This window comes from Ochotona princeps, unplaced genomic scaffold (genome assembly GCF_030435755.1).
Source record: "Ochotona princeps isolate mOchPri1 unplaced genomic scaffold, mOchPri1.hap1 HAP1_SCAFFOLD_453, whole genome shotgun sequence".
Lineage (NCBI taxonomy): Eukaryota > Metazoa > Chordata > Mammalia > Lagomorpha > Ochotonidae > Ochotona > Ochotona princeps.
In genome coordinates this window covers 118,243-135,553 of record NW_026701762.1, presented here as the reverse complement: position 1 = coordinate 135,553, position 17,311 = coordinate 118,243, and the positions used below count along the sequence as shown (strand labels likewise).

At 68.6% G+C, this 17,311-nt stretch overlaps 4 protein-coding genes across 10 annotated transcripts; 3 read left to right on the top strand and 1 right to left on the bottom strand.

Annotated features, from left to right (window-relative positions):
* Positions 1–1,141: 1,141 nt before the first annotated feature.
* Positions 1,142–3,228, top strand: PYCR3 (pyrroline-5-carboxylate reductase 3). The gene is made up of 6 exons (XM_004580761.2): positions 1,142–1,237; positions 1,992–2,056; positions 2,203–2,382; positions 2,471–2,683; positions 2,821–2,913; positions 3,025–3,228. The coding sequence occupies exons 1-6, from the start codon at positions 1,156–1,158 to the stop codon at positions 3,205–3,207; spliced, it is 816 nt and encodes a 271-aa protein (XP_004580818.2). The 5' UTR covers positions 1,142–1,155; the 3' UTR covers positions 3,208–3,228.
* Positions 3,229–4,706: 1,478 nt separating this feature from the next.
* Positions 4,707–6,548, bottom strand: TIGD5 (tigger transposable element derived 5). The gene is given in 6 exon segments (XM_058659969.1): positions 4,707–4,854; positions 5,031–5,484; positions 5,487–5,681; positions 5,684–5,828; positions 5,830–6,210; positions 6,297–6,548. Coding segments are annotated over 6 exon segments (1,575 nt in total).
* On the top strand, positions 6,239–12,910 carry EEF1D (eukaryotic translation elongation factor 1 delta). Of its 5 annotated transcripts, none has more exons than XM_058659977.1 (8): positions 6,239–6,385; positions 10,226–10,349; positions 10,595–10,666; positions 11,796–11,895; positions 11,970–12,067; positions 12,155–12,370; positions 12,456–12,650; positions 12,837–12,910. In XM_058659977.1, exons 2-8 carry the CDS (start codon positions 10,233–10,235, stop codon positions 12,873–12,875), a joined length of 837 nt encoding a protein of 278 aa, XP_058515960.1. In that variant the 5' UTR covers positions 6,239–6,385; positions 10,226–10,232; the 3' UTR covers positions 12,876–12,910. The 5 variants fall into 5 exon arrangements, with proteins under 5 accessions (XP_058515960.1, XP_058515959.1, XP_004580815.2 ...); XM_058659976.1 differs by having other exon boundaries at positions 6,251–6,385; positions 10,229–10,349; XM_004580758.3 differs by lacking the exon at positions 6,239–6,385 and adding an exon at positions 8,266–9,526.
* A 556-nt stretch (positions 12,911–13,466) lies between these two features.
* On the top strand, positions 13,467–16,341 carry NAPRT (nicotinate phosphoribosyltransferase). 3 transcript variants are annotated; one of them, XM_004580868.3, is made up of 13 exons: positions 13,467–13,710; positions 13,793–13,920; positions 13,993–14,075; positions 14,176–14,306; positions 14,390–14,505; positions 14,686–14,882; positions 14,962–15,102; positions 15,197–15,281; positions 15,358–15,438; positions 15,534–15,636; positions 15,715–15,869; positions 16,038–16,145; positions 16,225–16,341. In XM_004580868.3, the coding sequence occupies exons 1-13, from the start codon at positions 13,485–13,487 to the stop codon at positions 16,285–16,287; spliced, it is 1,617 nt and encodes a 538-aa protein (XP_004580925.3). In that variant the 5' UTR covers positions 13,467–13,484; the 3' UTR covers positions 16,288–16,341. The 3 variants fall into 3 exon arrangements, with proteins under 3 accessions (XP_004580925.3, XP_058515950.1, XP_058515951.1); XM_058659967.1 differs by lacking the exon at positions 14,962–15,102; XM_058659968.1 differs by lacking the exons at positions 13,467–13,710; positions 13,793–13,920; positions 14,176–14,306 and having other exon boundaries at positions 14,008–14,075.
* The last annotated feature ends 970 nt before the right edge of the window (positions 16,342–17,311 follow it).

Sequence of the window (17,311 nt, the reverse complement as noted above, 5' to 3'; positions counted from 1 at the left end):
TGTGCTGGATGTCCACTGTGGCCTGCTGTCCCTCCAATAAAGCGCGTTTTCACAGGCCTGGCCTTGATGTCCCTGCCTGGCACTCCCATCCACAGCACCTGCTGCTCCACTCAGGGCAGCCATCCCTGGTGGGAGAGTACAGTGGCTAGAGCAGTGCAGGAGTGAGTGAGGGCGGGAGGTGGCCTCCTGGGGGTGTGTGCGGGAGCAGGCAGTGGGCTCCTGGGGGGGTGTACAGGGGCGAGTGAGGGCGGGAGGTGGCCTCCTGGGGTGTGCAGGGGCGAGTGAGGGCGGGAGCAGGCAGTGGTGCTTGCACACTCCAGGACTCTGGGCAGCCAGCTGGCTGGCCACGTCAGCCTCTGTCCCTATTTACTGACGTGGGGCTGTACTGGCCCTGCCATGTCCTCACAGCTGTCCCAGCCGGGCCGTCCGGGCTCAGGAGGCCCGAAGGAGCAGAGCCGGCTCCGTGCACAACACAGCATGGGCCACACTGTCCTTGCCTGGGAACCTGGCCCATGGTTCCAGCGGTGGCGCCGGTGGTCACTGCCGTCTGTACAGCCAGTGTGCTCGTCCCCTCACCCCTGCCCCACCTTCCTAATGCCCCCTGGCCTCAGGCTGCCAGCATCCTCAGCTGTCCCACCCTCCGGAGAGAGAACCACTCTGCCCGTAGCCACCCAAGGCGAGGGAGGTGGAGGCCAGATCCCAGCCCCCGCCAGAGCCAGCACTGCTCACTTCCGCCTCCCAGGACATCTGCAGTGGCCACCGCCACCAGCTCCGGGGCTGCAGGGTCAGGGTCGGGCAGGCCTGCCCTGCTGCCGGAAGGTCCATGGGGAGGGACAGCTCACAGCTCGGAATAACAGCACGCTACATGTCGCCCGGCCGGAGTGCATGACAAGCCCATGATCCGCCTGGCTTTCCAAGTCGGGGTTGGGGGTGGGGTTGGGGTGGGGGTTAGGGGTTAGTATTAGGGTTGGGGTTAGGGTTAGTGGAGTAGGAAGGAACAGTACCCGCGCCCCGCCCCCGGCCTCCCTCTCCCAGGGCCACGCCCCTGTGCCCGCGCCCCGCCCCCGGCCTCTCTCCGCCAATGGGCGGCGTGAGCTCGGCGGCGTCCTCACCAATGAGGCGGGAGGGGCGGGCCCAGCCGGACCCGCGGCGGAGATGGCGGCCAGTCCGCGGCGTGTGGGCTTCGTGGGCGCGGGCCGCATGGCGGAGGCCATTGCGCAGGGCCTCATCCGGGCAGGTACGGCTCCGCGGGGCCCTGCAGCGGGAGGAGGCGGCGAGCCGCCCCGAGGCCCCACTTCCGGTCCTGTGCAGCCCAGCCTCTCCTAGCTGGTGCTGCGTCCACGCGGACGCACAGCTCGGCCACACCCCCGGCCTGGGGCTCCCTGGGCGCCGGGCCTCCCCGCTGTCCTGGGGGCCTCCCCGCTGTCCGGGCCTCCCCGCTGTCCTGGGGGCCTCCCCGCTGTCCTGGGGGCCTCCCCGCTGTCCTGTGGGCCTCCCCGCTGTCCTGTGGGCGCCGGGCCTCCCCGCTGTCCTGGGGGCCTCCCCGCTCTCCTATGGGCCTCCCCGCTGTCCTGGGGGCCTCCCCGCTGTCCTGTGGGCGCCGGGCCTCCCCGCTGTCCTGGGGGCCTCCCCGCTGTCCTGGGGGCCTCCCCGCTGTCCTGGGGGCCTCCCCGCTGTCCTATGGGCCTGCCCGCTGTCCGGGCCTCCCCGCTGTCCTGTGGGCCTCCCCGCTGTTCTGTGGGCCTCTCCGCGCCCGCCGGAGGCCCCACTTCCGGTTCTGTGCAGCACAGCCTCTGGTAGCTGGTGCTGTATCCTCGCGGACAGCACAGCTCGGCCACACCCCTGGCCTGGGGTGCCGTGCCCAGCAGTAGGTGGGCAGTGGCGCTTCCTGGGCACAGCATCCCTGCCCCCGGCCAGAGGGAGTGCGTTAGAGGCCGGGCGCCCCCTTTGCCCCCCACCTCACCTGCCCGCTGCCCTCTGCCTTCCAACAGGGAAGGTGGAAGCCCAGCACGTGATGGCCAGCGCCCCAACTGACAGGAACCTCTGCCACTTCCAGGTGAGGGACCAGGCCTGGGGGGATGGGAGCCCTCCGGCCCCAGGTCTGTGAGGACTAGGCCGGCAGGCTGGGTCCTCCCTGTCGGCTCCGTGAGCTGAAGGGCCAGAGTCCCGACCCGCGCACTGTGTGCTGGGTGGGTCCTGCAGGCTCTGGGCTGCCAGACCACCCACTCCAACCAGGAGGTGCTGCAGGCTTGCTCGCTGGTCATCTTCGCCACAAAGCCTCATGTGCTGCCTGGCGTCCTGGCTGAGGTGGCCCCCGTGGTTACCACAGAGCACATCTTGGTCTCTGTGGCTGCAGGGGTCCCGCTGAGCACCCTGGAGGAGGTGAGTGGCCGGCAGGGGACCAGGTGATGGGCAGGCAGCCCAGGGAGTGCCGCCCACCAGCCCTGACTCTGCCCTCTTCTCTGGCTAGCTGCTGCCCCCCAATGCCCGGGTGCTGCGGGTCTCACCCAACCTGCCCTGCACGGTGCAGGAGGGGGCCATGGTGATGGCACTGGGCCGCTGTGTGGGGAGTGGCGAGGCTGGGCTGCTGCGGGAGCTGCTGGAGGCCTGCGGCCGGTGTGAGGAGGTGCCCGAGGCCTACGTGGACATTCACACGGGCCTCAGCGGCAGCGGCGTGGCCTTTGTGAGTGTCCCTACTCCTGGGGCCCTGTGGGCTGCCGCCCAGAGCCAGGCAGTGGGAGAGTGGGAGGCCGGGGGCTGGGGGCTGTGCCGGGGCCTGCTGCTTTGTCCCAGCGGTGCTGAGCGTCCTCCTCCGGGCAGGTGTGCACCTTCTCCGAGGCCCTGGCCGAAGGCGCCATCAAGATGGGCATGCCCAGTGCACTGGCCCACCGCATCGCTGCCCAGACCCTGCTGGTGAGCGACCCTGGGTAGGCTGGGTAGTGCCACTCATGGTGGACATGAGGGGGAGGGCAGCAGGTGTGAGGTGGGGGCTGGCAGGCCCTGGTGACCCCACCCTCTCTGCAGGGCACTGCCAAGATGCTGCTGCAGGAGGGGCAGCTGCCCGCCCAGCTGCGCACCGACGTGCTCACTCCCGGGGGCACCACCATCTATGGGCTGCATGCTCTGGAGCAGGGCGGCCTGCGTGCGGCCACCATGAGTGCCGTGGAGGCCGCCACCACGCGGGCCAAGGAGCTCAGCAGGAAGTAGGCTGCCCCGTGTCGCCCTTCCTGCCCCCACAGATGGATGGACTCTCCCGGGGACCAGGAGCTGAGCTGACCCAGTCAGGCCTCGGCCTGTTTCCTAATGGCATCCCGAGAGATATGGGGCTCTCTACCCCCATCTGCCAGAGACTCTGGCCACCTGTGTAGACAGGGCCGCTAGCCTGCTGGGCAGGTTGCTGTATCTGGGAGCTGGGTGTGGGGCAGCGTAGGCTGGACGTGGTCTCTCTCCCTCAGACCCCTAGCCCAGCAAGGCCTCCAAGTGCATCCCAGTGGTCAGGGACACCAGGATTTGGGGCGATACGATGCTGTGGTGTGCACGCCAGAGCTCTGGGGCCCCTGGGGGTGGAGGGTCTGAGTCCCTTGCAGGACCCCTTGCTCCCCACTCATCCCCACCCCTACCTGTAGCCTTCAGAACTGCCAAGGCTTTGCCCGGGCCCCTTCAGCTGGCCTGGGCAGTTAGGAGCGGTGGGCAGCTGGCAGTCACGGGACAGGAGCCATCACCAGCCCCCCCTGCTGGAGGAGGTTAAGCCTGGCAGGCAGTCCTGCCTGCAGAGCCCCAGGCAGCTGCCCACACAGCCCTGGAGAGGGCCTGCTCACACAGGGGCAGCTGGCTCACACAGGAGCAGCTGGCAAGGGCCTTGGAGGCCCACCCTCCTCGCTGCCCAGAGACCGGGGGGGCCGCAGTCCTGCTCTGTCCATTTCTTGCCCCAACCTTGTTTGCCCTTCTGGCAGGGATTTCAAGGTCAAGGTAGGGGTACTTAGCAAGGGCCGCATCCAACCTCTTGGGGGGGAAGTAGGAGCTTGGGGGCCAGTGCCAATGAGCTTCTGTCTGTGGTGCCCGTTCATGTCCCAGCTGCCCCACTTGCCTTCCAGCTGCATGCTTGTGGCCTGGGCAGTCAGTGGACGCTCAGGCCCCCGCACCCATGTGGCAGGCCCAGAAGCTTCTGGCTTTTGACTAGCCCAGCTCTGGCCATTGCAGCCACGTGGGGAGTGAAATGGGTGACGACCTCTCAAATAAAGCGAATCTTCAAAACGCTTCAAAGTAAGGATGCTTTATGAAACGCCGTGCTCAGCCTCTCTGCCCTCTGCCCAGGAGCAAGGCCTCCAAGTCTTGGGCTGCTAAGATCCTGCCCCCATCTTTTCAGTTCTCCCACAGCCCAGCTGGGTGTCTGCCAGCCATGGCCGCGGCTTCCTGGGGGCGTGTGTGTGCACCCTGGGGGGATCTGGTGGGGCCAGTGTGCTGCTGCTTCTTAAAACAGCCCAACCCCCCAGGTAGCTGGCCCCTGCCCTGCTGAGTGGCTTTCCACAGGCATGGGTCTCCAGGCTCTGTAGCACGGCCCAAGAAAGTAGCCCCCAGTCCTGGGGGTCCTAGCAGGCCAGTCCATTCAGCTATGCCACCGAGTTCCTCAACCATGGGCTCAGCCTCTGCCCAGCACCAGGGAACCCTCCCCACAGAGCCCTTCCCTGAGCAGGGCGGCAGCTGGGTCACACACCACTGTCGCTGGAGGCCACGCTGCCCAGCCTGCGGGCCACACCGCCCAGCCTGCGGGCCACACCGATCAGCGAGCGCAGCTGCAGCGGCCCCACCTCGCTGGTGTCCTGGCTCTCCAGCCCCTGGACGGCCTCCCCTGCACTGGGCACAGAGGCACCACCTCCCCCTCCTCCCGGCTCCTGCTCGACCTCGGCGGCCTCCTGGCCCTGCTTCCCGCCCCGAAAGTCAGCAAGGGTTGCAGGGGCAGCGGGGTCCGCCTGTGGCCGGTAAGTGCCCGGCAGCCCGTCGTCGTCGTCCAGGTGCAGCCACTGAGCTACCTCCTCGGCCGCCGCCTCGGCGAGGCGCGCGGGCTGCTGGCGGCGCAGGACACAGCCAGCCGCAGCCGCTCGCGCTTGTACAGCCGCTTAAAGGCCGCCACTACGCCCTGCCCCGGCGGCGCGGGGCCAGGAACAGCACGCGCACCGCCATCGGGCGTCTGCAGCGGCTCCGGCGGCCGGCACGGCCTGGCCGCCACCTCGCCGCCGTCGTCCAGCGCGGACAGCCAGGAAGAGGGCGGCTGGGTCACGAGCAGCACCGCCCGCTGCTGCAGGCGGCTGCGGCGCAAGTAGCGCCTGACTCCGGGCACGAGCTCCTCGAAGAACCAGCCGCGCAGCAGCGGGCGGCTGAGCCACGCGCCCGGGCTGTAGCGGCAGGAGGCCGGCAGCTTGTCCTGGTTGCGGCGGCGCAGGCTGGGCGGGTCGGCAAGCCACCCGATGACCAGCGGCTCCAGCTGTGGCCGCCCGTGAGGTTGGCGGCCAGCAGCACGGTCACCCTCTCGCCCGGGGGCGCGGCCTGCGCGGGCAGCAGCCTCCAGTAGAGGCCTGTGACGTCGGCGCTGTAGATCTGCTCGTGGCCGTAGGCGCCTTCGGCGGGGCCGGGGGCGGGCGGGCGCTGGCTGCAGACGCCGTGGCGCTGCTGCCAGTGCCAGACCAGCCGTGGCTGCCCTTGAAGGTGCACGCGGGGCCATGGATCTGGCGCGCCAAGGCCTCGGCCTGCGCCTGGATGGCGGGGCCGGACAGCGGCACGCCGTGGCCGCGCAGCGCCAGGAACCAGGCGGACACGGCGCGGTCGATCCCCCTCCTCGCTGGCCAGCCGCATCTTCTTGCGCCACGTGCCCACCTCGCCGCCCAGCTGCTGCAGGAACCAGCGCAGCTTCGCCTCGACCTTGAGCCAGCCGCGCAGGGTGCCGCCCGTCACGCGCTCGACGGCCTGCACCTTGTCCTGGATGGAGTAGGCCTTGCCGAGGGCCATCTCGACGGCGGGGCCGGCTGGCCGAGAGGTCACCCCGCCGCGCCTGCGCGCTGCCCGGCCCGCCGCGCCCACCGGGAGGGGCGACTCCACGGCGCGGCGCGGCGCGGGAGGGGCGGTTCGGGGCGGCCCTGCTGCGGGCGAGCCGCGCCCACTGCACCGCGGGTCGGCCGGCTCCGCGGGCGGCTCTGAGTCGCCTGCGCCCGAGCGCTGCCGGGCGCCCGCGGCTGCTGGGCTGGCACGGTGAGGGCGAGGCGCGCGCGAGGGCCGTGCTCCCCCGCGGCCGCGGTTGGTACAGCCCGGCGCTTCATTTCCCGTGCGCGGCCCGGGCGGCGCTCCCTTTGCGCAGTCCCTGCCTGCTGCTCGCCGCGTCCTGCCTTGCCGTGTGAGTCCCGCAGGGGCCCCCCAGAGGCCGCGGGCCGGGGGCGGCCGGGTCCCGCTGCGCCCGCCGCGCCCCGGGCACCGGAGCGCGCCGGGGAACCTGGGCCGAGGGCGGGGGGCGGGGTGGCCGGGCCACGTGGCGGGCGGGGGGCGGCCGCCGTCTCCATGGCGACGGCCGCTCTGTCTGGGGTTCGCGTGGCAAGTGCGTTTTAGGGCCACTTGGCGTGGCCGGGCGGACGCGCGCTCCCTGAGGGGCTTAGGCGTCTCCTGGTCGCGAGCGAGCAAGGGAGGCAGGACTCGGGGTTCTCGGCTGGATGAGCGGACCCGGCGAGGGCGGGGTGCAGTTCTGAGGGGAGCCGCCAAGAACTGGGGGAGTCGTCGCTGCGGGCAGGGCCTTGCGGTGGGCTCCCCGCCTCTGAGAAAGCGCCGTGTCCTGGGGAGCTGGCACGCAAGCTGGGTCCCGCCTCTGCAGGGGCTGCCCGGTGGCCTGCAGTCCAACGTGACCTGGAGGCGGCTGAGCTGGCCGTGGGAGGATGGCCAGTGCGCCGTGCTCTCCGGGGCGCCTGTCCCCGCAGGGAGCCCCCGTGGGCTGCCTCCCAAGCAGTGGAAGGAAACTTCTCTAAGGTCCGAGGAGCCTGGACTGGAATGTTGTCTTTGGCGAAAGCCGGTGGGTGGGTTTCAAGATGGTTTGGGGAGTTAACGAAACACTTGACTGTTGGGTCTGTGTCTGTGGCTGTTGGGGAGTCCTTGGCAGGTCCTGAAGCAGTGCCCGGAGGTCCCTGGCACTGTGGGGCTGCTCAGCTGTGAGCAGCTGCAGGGACCCTGCTGGGACAGGGTGAAGTCCCTTCTGAGGGCAGCCCCTCTGTGGGCACCTTTGCCACGTCAGGGATCGGTGGCCGTTCTGTATGGCTGCAAGACGCAGGAAGCTCTGGGTCCCACGGGTTCAGGCTGGGGTGGGGGTTGATGGCGCTTTCCTCTCCTGAGCAGGCCCGGCCTGGTGGGCCCTGCGGGCTGGGTGTGTGACGCACGGCCGTGGTGGTGGCGGCGGGCTGCGTTCCTGTGCTGTGCTCCCTGGGGAGTCCTTGGCGTGGCTTGGCCCGTGCTGGCAAGGGCAGGGCCTGGCTGCAGAAAAGTCCCTCGGCCTGGGGCCAGAGAGGCGGCTGTGCAGCAGCATTCCTGCCTGGGTCGTCGGGTGGCACACTTGGAACCAAGGACAACACTGTTCCTGCTGCCACGGGTGGGCAGGGTCAGGGAGGACCCAGCATCCCTTGGGAGTGCACCTGTGTGGCTGCCGTGCAGCGGATGGAGACGGCTAACTGGGGGCCCTGCTCACGTGGTGACAGGCAGCACTGCCCAGTCACGCGGCCACCACACACTGTCCATCTCTAACCTCACTGCTTTCCCTTCATGCTGCCCAGGAGGTCACAGCCAAAGTAAGTACCTCCCGACGGCCTGTGCACGGCCCTGTCCGTGGGGGTTGGGCTGGCAGCACCCTGGGCTGGGGACAGTGGTGACGTCACAATGCCCCCTCTTGGGCTCTGCTCCCACTGCCAGCACACCCCTGCCTCTGTCCCAGCAGCCCGGCCTTGGTGAGTCCCACGCCGGCTGGGCCCCAGACTTCCCTCCAGCCCCTCACTGAGCAGTGCCTTGTGGGAGGAGAGTACAAGAAGGGGTCCCAGGGCCCCTGGGCCCCTGGGGTCAGTGACAAGAAAGATCTGCTGGCCCTGTGTAAGGGCTGGCGGTCTGAGCAGGTGGACGCCGGGTGTGGGCAGGCAGGCGGCATCCCCCTTCAGGGTTGGTTCAGGGGCTCCACTTGGTGGCAGAGGCCACAGCGTCATCGGTGCCAGTGACCCTTGGAGGTCATCCGGGCCCTAGTGAGTGAGCCATGCCCGACCAGGATTGCCACTGTGCGCACCCCCACACCCTTGGCTCCAAGGTCCTGCTGCTGCCGGCAATGGCTGCCTGCCAGCAGCCCATCTGTGCCATGAGGTCACTCTGGCCCAGGAAGTGCGAGGTTTCCCGTCGGCACCCTCACACCTGCTGGTCGCGGAGACACGGGAGCCTGTGTGGTCTGCAGTGTGGCCACTCCTTCTTGTGCTTGCTTTTTAACGCTGCACCCCAAGATGAGGAACGGGAAAGCCTCCTGCACCCTGGAGACCGTGTGGGAGGACAAGCGGAGGCCTGAGGCCACAGCGGCCGCCTGCGACCAGGAGCTGCCGGCCATGAACGGGCCCAGCCTGGAGGAGGCCAAGGAGGCAGAGGCCACGGACCCCAGGAGGAAACACGACAGCCAGAGGCCCTTGCTGAAGAAGAGGAAGCGTTCACCCAGGGGCTGGCTGGACCCCACGGACGTGGCCCTCTTGGGCCTCTCTGCAGACCACGTGTGGCTGGACAAGCCATTCTTCGACCAGGCGGAGACCTGCTACCGCCAGAGACTGGCTGATGCTGCTGCCCAGGCCGCAGGGCCGCCCACCCTGGCCACACACAGTGCCTGTGTCCATGGCAACCTCGTGGCCTGCCACCACGTGACCTGGGGCATCTGGGTCAACAAGTCTTGCTTTGACCAGGCCGAGCGGGCTTTCGTGGAGTGGTCACAGGCCCTGCTGGCCGCCGAGGAGAGCCGTGGTCAGGGAGCCCGTGACACAGAGCCGCCGGTGCCCACCCCTCAGCTGGCCCTGGCTTGCCAGCCCAGCCTGCCAGCCAGCAGCCAATACCCTTTGGGCAACCTGCAAGCACTGGTGGGGGAGGTGTGGCTGGACAAGCCGCGGTACGATGCGGCCGAGAGAGGCTTCTATGAGGCCCTGTTTGACGGCCACCCCCCGGGGAAGGTGCGTCTGCAGGAGCGAGCTGGCCAGGCTGAAGGTGCTCGGCGCGGCCGCAGGGACCGGCGTAGCCGCAGCGGCCAGGGCAGCCAGCGGCCGGGGCCGCGGCGCTTGGACGGGGAGGGCTCCACAGCCTGGCCCTACTGGTACTTTCTGCACAAGGACGCGGAGGCCCCCTGGCTCAGCAAGCCCGCCTACGACAGTGCCGAGTGCCGCCACCACGCCGCCGAGGCCCTGCGCACGGCCTGGCGCCTCGAAGCTACCTCCCTGGCCCTTTGGCCCGGACACCGGGCTGGCCCATCCCCGTCCAGCCTGAGACCCAAGTAGGAGAACAAGGCCGGGGGCCTGCTGTGGGTCATGGGCTGAGCTGTCCCTCCCTGGGGGTGGTCTCCCTGTGGCTGTGGAGCCTGCTAGGCTGGAGGCAGAGGTGGGCAGGGCAGCGGGTCTCGTGGCCGACGCCCCAACTTGTGTGCCAGGGTGCGGGGTGTGGGAAGCCTGTGCCTGCCTCCCTGTCAGGCCTGCGCCCATCTGGCCTTGGAGGTAAGGTGGGTGTGGCATTGCAGGTCCCAGGGGATGAAGCCATTTGGGCAGCAGACGTGCGGGGCCCACGGGAGGCAGAGCTTGACCTCGGGGCTTGGGCATGGCGCTGTGACAAGGGTCCGAGGGGTTGCTGGGCAGCGTGGGGGGCCGGGTTTGGTTTGGGGAGGCACTGTCCCAGGTTGAGCGAGTGGAGGAGTGTGGGACTACAGAGCCACAGCCCCTTTCAGGCCAGCGGGGGATGGGTGTGTGTGTGTGTGTGTGTGTGTGAGAACCCGTGTACACATACGTGTGTACGTCCATGCAAGGTTCTGGAGGGGGTGGGGCCTCGTGCTGGAATGACTGGACCAGCAGTGGTGTCTGGACGCTGCTCCCAGGGACTGGAGACTCTGCAGGGCCGGCCAGGCCACAGGCCTGTGGTGGTGGGGCTGGGGACCATCCAGGCCCCCGCGCTGGCCATGTTGACCTGGTTTAACTCCTCCCAGCAGAAAAATGACCACGAACTTGTTGGTCCACGAGAAGATCTGGTTTGACAAATTCAAGTATGATGACGCGGAGAGGAGCTTCTATGAGCGCATGAACGGCCCCGCGGACGGCGCCCCTCGCCAGGTGAGGCTGAGCTGCCCGCAGGCCAGCGAGCTGGGCGAGCCTGGAGCAGGCTCTCGGAAGGTGCCTCGGCCGGCTTCTGGGGTGCTGGGTCTGCCACGCCGGGGCCACCTGCCGCTCGCTGCCATGCTGCGCTGCCCCCTTTCCTCTGGCCCCTTGTTCTCTGAGGGTCTTTGGGGCTTTTGTTTTTGAATTAAAAAAAAAAAAAGCCAGCGCAAGGAAAGCCAGTGTATGTGCACTGCCTGCAGGGGAACGGGGCCAGCGGGATCCTGCGCGACATCGCGAGAGCCAGAGAGAACATCCAGAAGTCTCTGGCCGGGGTAAGTACCGCTTGGCTCCCCGCGGCCCTGCCTGCTCCTGCCCCGGCCTGCTTGCCGCCGCCACCCGTGGACGCCCACAGTGCACGCTCCTGCTTGCTTCCCGTTCAGGCCTTGCTGTCCCTGGTCACGGGGCGGGTGCCGTCACAGGTTCCGTGCTGAGAACTTGGGCAGCCCCCCATCGTGAGGGTCCTGTGGCAGTGTGACTCCCAGGACCTCGGGGTCCAGGTGCACACACAAGTGGTCCCATCCCAGCCACTCTGTTTTCCCTACCTCCCGCCCTCCCGCAGGGTGTCCCCTGCTGACCTTGGCTGGGAGCTCTGGGCAGAATTTGTCATTCCATTCCTCAAGCCCAAGTTTTCAGTGCGGGGGAGCAGGGCATGGTGGGCTGGGCCTCTGGGACCCTGCTGGCTGCAACATTCAGGGCTGAGACCAAGAGCGTCTTGTGGCCTTCTGCGTGGGTGCAGGGGCCACACACACTCGAGCTGTGGAGCTAGTTCGGTGTGGGTCGCCAGGGCTGCAGACAGCTGCTAGGGCACCGTGCCCCCCAGCTGCTTCCCGGTCGCTGAGGGCTACAAGACCCATGAGCCTTCCTGCCTGTTCCGCTGTGGTCATGGGCTTCCTCTGTTAGTGATGGGAGGGGCTAGAGTGCACCTGACAGAACCACAGGACCCCACTAGGGCCTGTGGGGTCTGTGTCCCGCCCCCCAGCTTCTCTGGATACAGCACAGGCCCAGCTCCCAGCCCACCCCTACATCCAACGGCCCTGGGCCTTCGCAGGCGACTGTCAGACAGACAGACATCCTACCCCGTCCTGTCCTGCCTTGCGCCTGCCATTTTCCCAGCAGATCCAGGGCAGGGCAGCATGCGCTGGCCCCTGGCAGGCGCTCAGGAGGCTGGGGGGCTGGCAGCCTCCTTACCAAGTCCTGGCACTGGACATACCGTGTGGCCCACACCACAGAGCCCATCTCACCACAGCAGGCGCAGCCAGCACATGATTTGAGACTGCAGCCATGGGGCTTGGTTCACACACCCCTGAGATCAGGCTGTGGTGGGTGTGACGGGACTGGGGACACTGCTGGACCTCCGGGCCAGCCTCGGGCCAGCGTGACCCCCTCCTTCCTGCCTTCCAGAGCTCGGGCCCCGGGGCCTCCAGCGGGCCAAGTGGGGACCACAGTGAGCTCGCCGTGCGCATCGCCAGCCTGGAAGTCGAAAACCAGAACCTGAGAGGCGGTGAGGCCTGGGCCTGCGGGGCGGGACCCAGCCCAGCCCGAGGGCCAGTGCTGACTGCCTGCCCCTGCCCACAGTGGTGCGGGATCTGCAGCAGACCGTCTCCAAGCTTGAGGCCCGGCTGAGTGCCCTGGAGAGGGGCTCGCCTGCCCCCCGCTCGGCCCCGCAGACCCAGGTGAGGCCCTAGATGTGGGGCTGGCCAGCGGGACAGGCCCTCCTCTGCCACGGACCCGGCTCAGCCTGCCCCCCTGCCCGCCCACAGCACGTGTCGCCCATGCGCCAAGTGGAGCCGCCAGCCCAGAAGGTGGCCACCCCGGCAGAGGACGACGAGGACGACATCGACCTGTTTGGCAGCGACGAGGAGGAGGACAAGGAGGCGGCGCGGCTGCGGGAGGAGCGCCTGCGGCAGTACGCCGAGAAGAAGGCCAAGAAGCCGGCGCTGGTGGCCAAGTCCTCCATCCTCCTGGACGTCAAACCCGTGAGTGGGCCCTGCCCCTCCAGGCTGGGGCGGGCGGGCGCCGGCTGTGGGGGCTGACTCCAACACCCCACTCCCTGCCCCACAGTGGGATGATGAGACCGACATGGCCCAGCTGGAGGCCTGCGTGCGGTCAGTGCAGCTGGATGGACTGGTCTGGGGGGCGTCCAAGCTGGTGCCCGTGGGGTATGGCATCCGCAAGTTGCAGATCCAGTGCGTGGTGGAGGACGACAAGGTGGGCACCGACCTGCTGGAGGAGGAGATCACCAAGTTCGAGGAGCATGTGAGTCGGGGCACAGGGTCCAGGAGCCTGCCGGGTAGGGGGCTGGGCAGGCCGGGGGGCACGGGGTCCAGGAGCCCGCCGGGTAGGGGGCTGGGCAGGCGGGGGGCACGGGAGCCCGCTGGACGGGGGCTGGGCAGGCGGGGGCAGCACCCCGGCCGCTGGGCTCACACCTCAATCCCTCCTTAGGTGCAGAGCGTGGACATTGCAGCATTCAACAAGATCTGAAGTGGGAGGGGTGGGAGCCGCCTGTGATTAAAGAGCACTGTGGCTGTTGCTTGTTTGTCATTGTGCGTCGCCCTGGCCCCTCTGTCCGTCTTAAGCACCCACACCCTGGGGGCCCAGTGCCCCCTCTCCCAGCCACCCTGTTTCTCCTGCAGTCCAGCCCCTGTCCCAGCTGAGCTCTTCCCATAGGAGCAGGGGTGAAGGTCTGGGGCTGTGGGAGCGGGGAACCCAGGGGCAGCCTGGGGCCTGAGCTGGCTGGCCACTTGCTGTTTCCACACACCCCGGATGCAGCCCAGCCTCAGCCAGGGGTAACACAGTGACCCGCTCATCGCACACGGTGCACCCAGCAAGACCTGTTCCAGAGTGCGGGGTCTGTCCACTGCTGCGGGAGTCGGGCCGCTCGGCCCAGGGGCGGGTACCCAGGAACCCCGAGCCGGAGGAGGGGCGGCTGGCGTGGCCAGGCTCTGCGGGCGGCGCACCCCGCCCCTTGCCGCAGGGGCGGGCTCTCCCAGGGGTGCCCGCTTGGCTCCAGGTGGCCGCGGCCCGCGGGTCCCCGCAGCGCCCCATTGGCTGGAGCGCGCACGTGGCGCCAGGGCGGGGCGTCGGGGCGAGATGGCGGCCGAGGAGGACGCGGAGGCGCTGGCTGCGGCCCGGCCGCTGCTCACCGACCTGTACCAGGTCACCATGGCGCTGGGCTACTGGCGCGCGGGCAGGGCGCGCGACCACGCCGACTTCGAGCTCTCCTTCCGCCGCTGCCCGTTCGGAGGCGCCTTCTCCCTGTTCGCGGGGCTGCGCGACTGCGTGCGCTTTCTGCGCGCCTTTCACCTGCGGGACACAGGTACCTGCAGCACCAGGCCGTCCCTGGGGTGCAAGTCGGGACGCCCCCTGCAAGCCACTCGCCCAGCCCTTGTGCCCCACAGACGTGCAGTTCCTGGCCTCCAAGCTGCCCCCGGACACGGATCCCGCGTTCTTTGAGCACCTCCGGGGTCTCGATTGCTCCAGGGTGACGCTGCGGGCCCTGCCCGAGGGCTCCCTCGCCTTCCCAGGCGTGAGTGCGCGGATGGGGGCCCAGGGGCGGAGGAGACAGGGGCAGGTGCTCCCAGCTGACCGTCTTCCCTAGGTGCCGCTGCTGCAGGTGTCGGGGCCGCTGCTGGTGGTGCAGCTGCTGGAGACGCCGCTGCTGTGCCTGGTGGGCTATGCCAGGTACGGGAGGAGGGCAGGGGGCACGGTGTGAGGCTTGGGACTGGCACCTTGCGTAGCTCCCACACCCTTGACTCTCGGTCGTTGACCCTTGCTCTCTCAGCCTTGTGGCCACCAACGCTGCCCGGCTGCGCCTCATCGCAGGCCCTGAGAAGCGGCTGCTGGAGCTGGGACTGCGGCGTGCTCAGGGCCCGGATGGGGGGCTCACTGCCTCCACCTACAGCTACCTGGGTGGTGAGGGCCCTGGGGGCCGCGGGAGCAGCGGCTGGGCAGAGAGGAAGCACTGCTCCCACTGCCCACCTGCCTCCCTGGCACAGGTTTTGATGGCAGCAGCAACGTGCTGGCTGGACAGCTGCGGGGCGTGCCCGTGGCCGGGACCCTGGCCCACTCCTTCATCACGTCCTTCTCAGGCAGCGAGGTGCCCCCTGAGCCGGTCAGTACTCCCCTCAACTGTAGCACCCCAGAGGACAGACTAGGCCGGCCTCTGTCCCACAGGTGGGGCAGGTCCACCTGTGGACACAAGTGGCTGTTCTGAACCAGTGCCAAGCCCGCCCTGGGCAGCTGGCACGGACGGCACCTGCAGCAAAACCCACCGTCTCTTGGCCATCTGCAGATGCTGGCCCCGGCAGTCAGCGAGGGGCCTGCTGTGAACCTGCCCGCCCACGTGAAGGTTTGGCTGGAGAGGGTGTGTGCTCACCTGGGGCTGGGCAAGCAGGAGCCACACCCTGGGGAGCGGGCGGCCTTTGTGGCCTATGCGCTGGCCTTCCCCCAGGCCTTCCAGGGCCTGCTGGACTCTTACAGCGTGCGGAGGTGAGCCTGGAGCACCGCTCCCAGGGTGGGGGGCATGGCACAGCAGCCTCAGCCCCGAGCCCCTCTTCTGTACCCGCAGGAGTGGCCTCCCTAACTTCCTGGCGGTGGCCCTGGCCCTGGGGGAGCTGGGCTACCGGGCAGTGGGGTTGCGGCTGGACAGCGGTGACCTCCTGCAGCAGGCCCAGGAAATCCGGGGCATCCTGCGGAGCACTGCAGCACGGTGAGCCCAGGAGGCTTTTTGGGGTTCCAGGGGCCTCAGAGGGGTGTGGCCAGCTGGGGAGGTGGGTCACGGGGGTCCATGCTCCCCTTGGCAGGTTCCAGATGCCCTGGCTGGAGCGGATCAGCATCACCGTCAGCAATAACGTGGATGAGGAGGAGCTGGCCCGGCTGGTCCAGGAGGTAGGTGTGGGGGTGCCTCGGAGAGCCCCAGGCCCCCTGCACGCAGATGGGCTCAGCGTCTCCCCGTGTCCGCCAGGGCAGTGAGGTTGACGGCATTGGCATTGGCACTAGCGTGGTCACCTGCCCCCAGCAGCCTTCCCTGGGTTGCGTCTACAAGGTAGAGCTGGCTTCCCTGGGTTGCGTCTACAAGGTAGGCCCAGGATGGGGTGGAAGGGGCCACAGCCAGCTGGGCCAACAACCTCTGCTCCACAGCTGGTGTGTGTGGGGGGCCAGCCGCGCATGAAGCTCACTGAGGACCCCGAAAAGCAGACGTTGCCAGGGAAGAAAGCTGCCTTCCGGCTCCTGGACGCTGATGGTGGGTGGGCCCACAATGCTGACGTCCCCTCAAGGCTCTAGCACCCCTCCTCATGTCACTCTTGCTTGTCCACACCAGGGTCCCCACTGCTGGACCTGCTGCAGTTGGCAGAAGAGCCCTCCCCCCAGCCCGGGCAGGAGCTGAGGGTCTGGCCTCGAGGGGCCCAGGAGCCTCGCACTGTGAGGCCGGCCCAAGTGGAGCTGCTGCTGGGGCTCTGGGTGCACAGGGGACAGGTGACCACCCCCCACTCCGACTCTCAATGCTCTGCACCCCGCCAGAGCTCTCCCACCCCTCTGCACCCCGCCAGAGCTGCCCCCACCCCTCTGCACCCCACCAGAGCTCCCCCCACCTTGCTCCTGGGGGCTGCCTTTTGCCCATCCTGTGCTGTGTCCTTCCCACAGCTGTGCCAGCCACTCCCCCCTCTGGCTGAGTCCCGAGCCTTTGCCCAGCGGTCCCTGGGCCACCTCAGGGCCGCCCACAGGCGGCTGCAGAGCCCTGAGCAGTACCAGGTAGGCCTGAGGTGGCCAGAGGGATGCCCCCGGGCACCACCCCCCAGAGCCACCCAGCAGCTCCTCCCTGTCCCTGCAGGTGGCACTGTCGGAGCAGCTTCAGGCCCTGGTGGGCAGTCTGAGCCCCAGGAGTTCCCCGTGAAGGCCCCCGGGATGGGGTCAGTAACTGCAAGCAACATGTTCATTTGCTGCCCCCGTGTGTCATGTGTAATGTGTTCGTCTGGCTGGCCATACATCCTCCCCCATTGCCCAGGGCCTAGGCGCACCCGGGTTCCAAGGTCCCAAGGGCTGGGTTGCTGCACCAGCTGGAGCCCTGGGGGATGGAGAGTTTGTTTACCTTGAACTTGGGAGCTACCCCCATGCAGAAGGCTCTGCCTGCTGAAGGCAGACTGGGGCGGTGGTGCTGTGGCCGGAAGAGATGCCATGGGCGGTCCGAGTGGGGGCCCACCCAGGTTCCCGCACCTGCCAGGGCACTGCCCACTGTCAGTGGGGACACCACTGGTTTCCCAAGCCAAGGGAGGCCCTGGTGTCCGTTGCCACGGTAGCGGCCACCCCGGCAGCTCCCCCAGCAAACTGCCAAGGCAAGGGGGGGACTGGCCGTGATGGTGCTGAGCTTCGGGGAGCTGGCTCGACAGGTGGGTCCATGGCCAGCCCCCCCCCCCGCCAAGCACAGCAGGGTGGTAGCAGCCTGGGCCAAGCGAGAAGCCCTCAGGACAGGCTCTGGGCTTGCCAGGTGGGGCTGGCAGTGCTGCCAGGAGCACTTCCTGGGGCCTAGGTATTCTGCTGGACCAGCTGGTCTGGCTCTTCAGGGGCAGGGCGGGCAGGGCTGCCTGTGCGACCGGCTGAGGGAGGAGGGTGGGGAAGTAGGGCAGAGGGTGGGGCAGGCCTGGCCCAGGGTGCCCGCGTTAGGGGAGGCTCATAAACACACACTGAACACGTCACTGCCCTGGGCACTCCCAGGGCTCCCGCCACAACCGTGTGGGCACCTGCGGGGGACACTCGGGGGGGGGTCAGAAGCCTCCCACCTCCTATGCCCACGGTTGGATGCGCATGGGACAGTGCCAGTCTGCTCCGTGGTCCTCATGCCCTGAGTGGCTGGCCAGGCTGGAATGCAGGGGCCTGGCCAGGCACAGCCCCACCCTTCCTGCTTCCTTCAAGCTGAATCG

Coding starts and splice junctions, on each gene's coding strand:
- PYCR3 (XM_004580761.2), top strand. CDS start 1,156: ATGGCGGCCAGTCCGCGGCGTGTGGGCTTCGTGGGCGCGGGCCGCATG. Junction 2,383..2,470: donor CGCTGAGCACCCTGGAGGAG/GTGAGTGGCCGG, acceptor TTCTCTGGCTAG/CTGCTGCCCCCCAATGCCCG. Junction 2,684..2,820: donor GCGGCAGCGGCGTGGCCTTT/GTGAGTGTCCCT, acceptor TCCTCCGGGCAG/GTGTGCACCTTCTCCGAGGC.
- EEF1D (XM_004580758.3), top strand. CDS start 8,505: ATGAGGAACGGGAAAGCCTCCTGCACCCTGGAGACCGTGTGGGAGGAC. Junction 11,896..11,969: donor AAACCAGAACCTGAGAGGCG/GTGAGGCCTGGG, acceptor CCCTGCCCACAG/TGGTGCGGGATCTGCAGCAG. Junction 12,371..12,455: donor TCCTCCTGGACGTCAAACCC/GTGAGTGGGCCC, acceptor CCTGCCCCACAG/TGGGATGATGAGACCGACAT.
- NAPRT (XM_004580868.3), top strand. CDS start 13,485: ATGGCGGCCGAGGAGGACGCGGAGGCGCTGGCTGCGGCCCGGCCGCTG. Junction 14,883..14,961: donor GACTCTTACAGCGTGCGGAG/GTGAGCCTGGAG, acceptor CTGTACCCGCAG/GAGTGGCCTCCCTAACTTCC. Junction 15,439..15,533: donor CCCTGGGTTGCGTCTACAAG/GTAGAGCTGGCT, acceptor TCTGCTCCACAG/CTGGTGTGTGTGGGGGGCCA.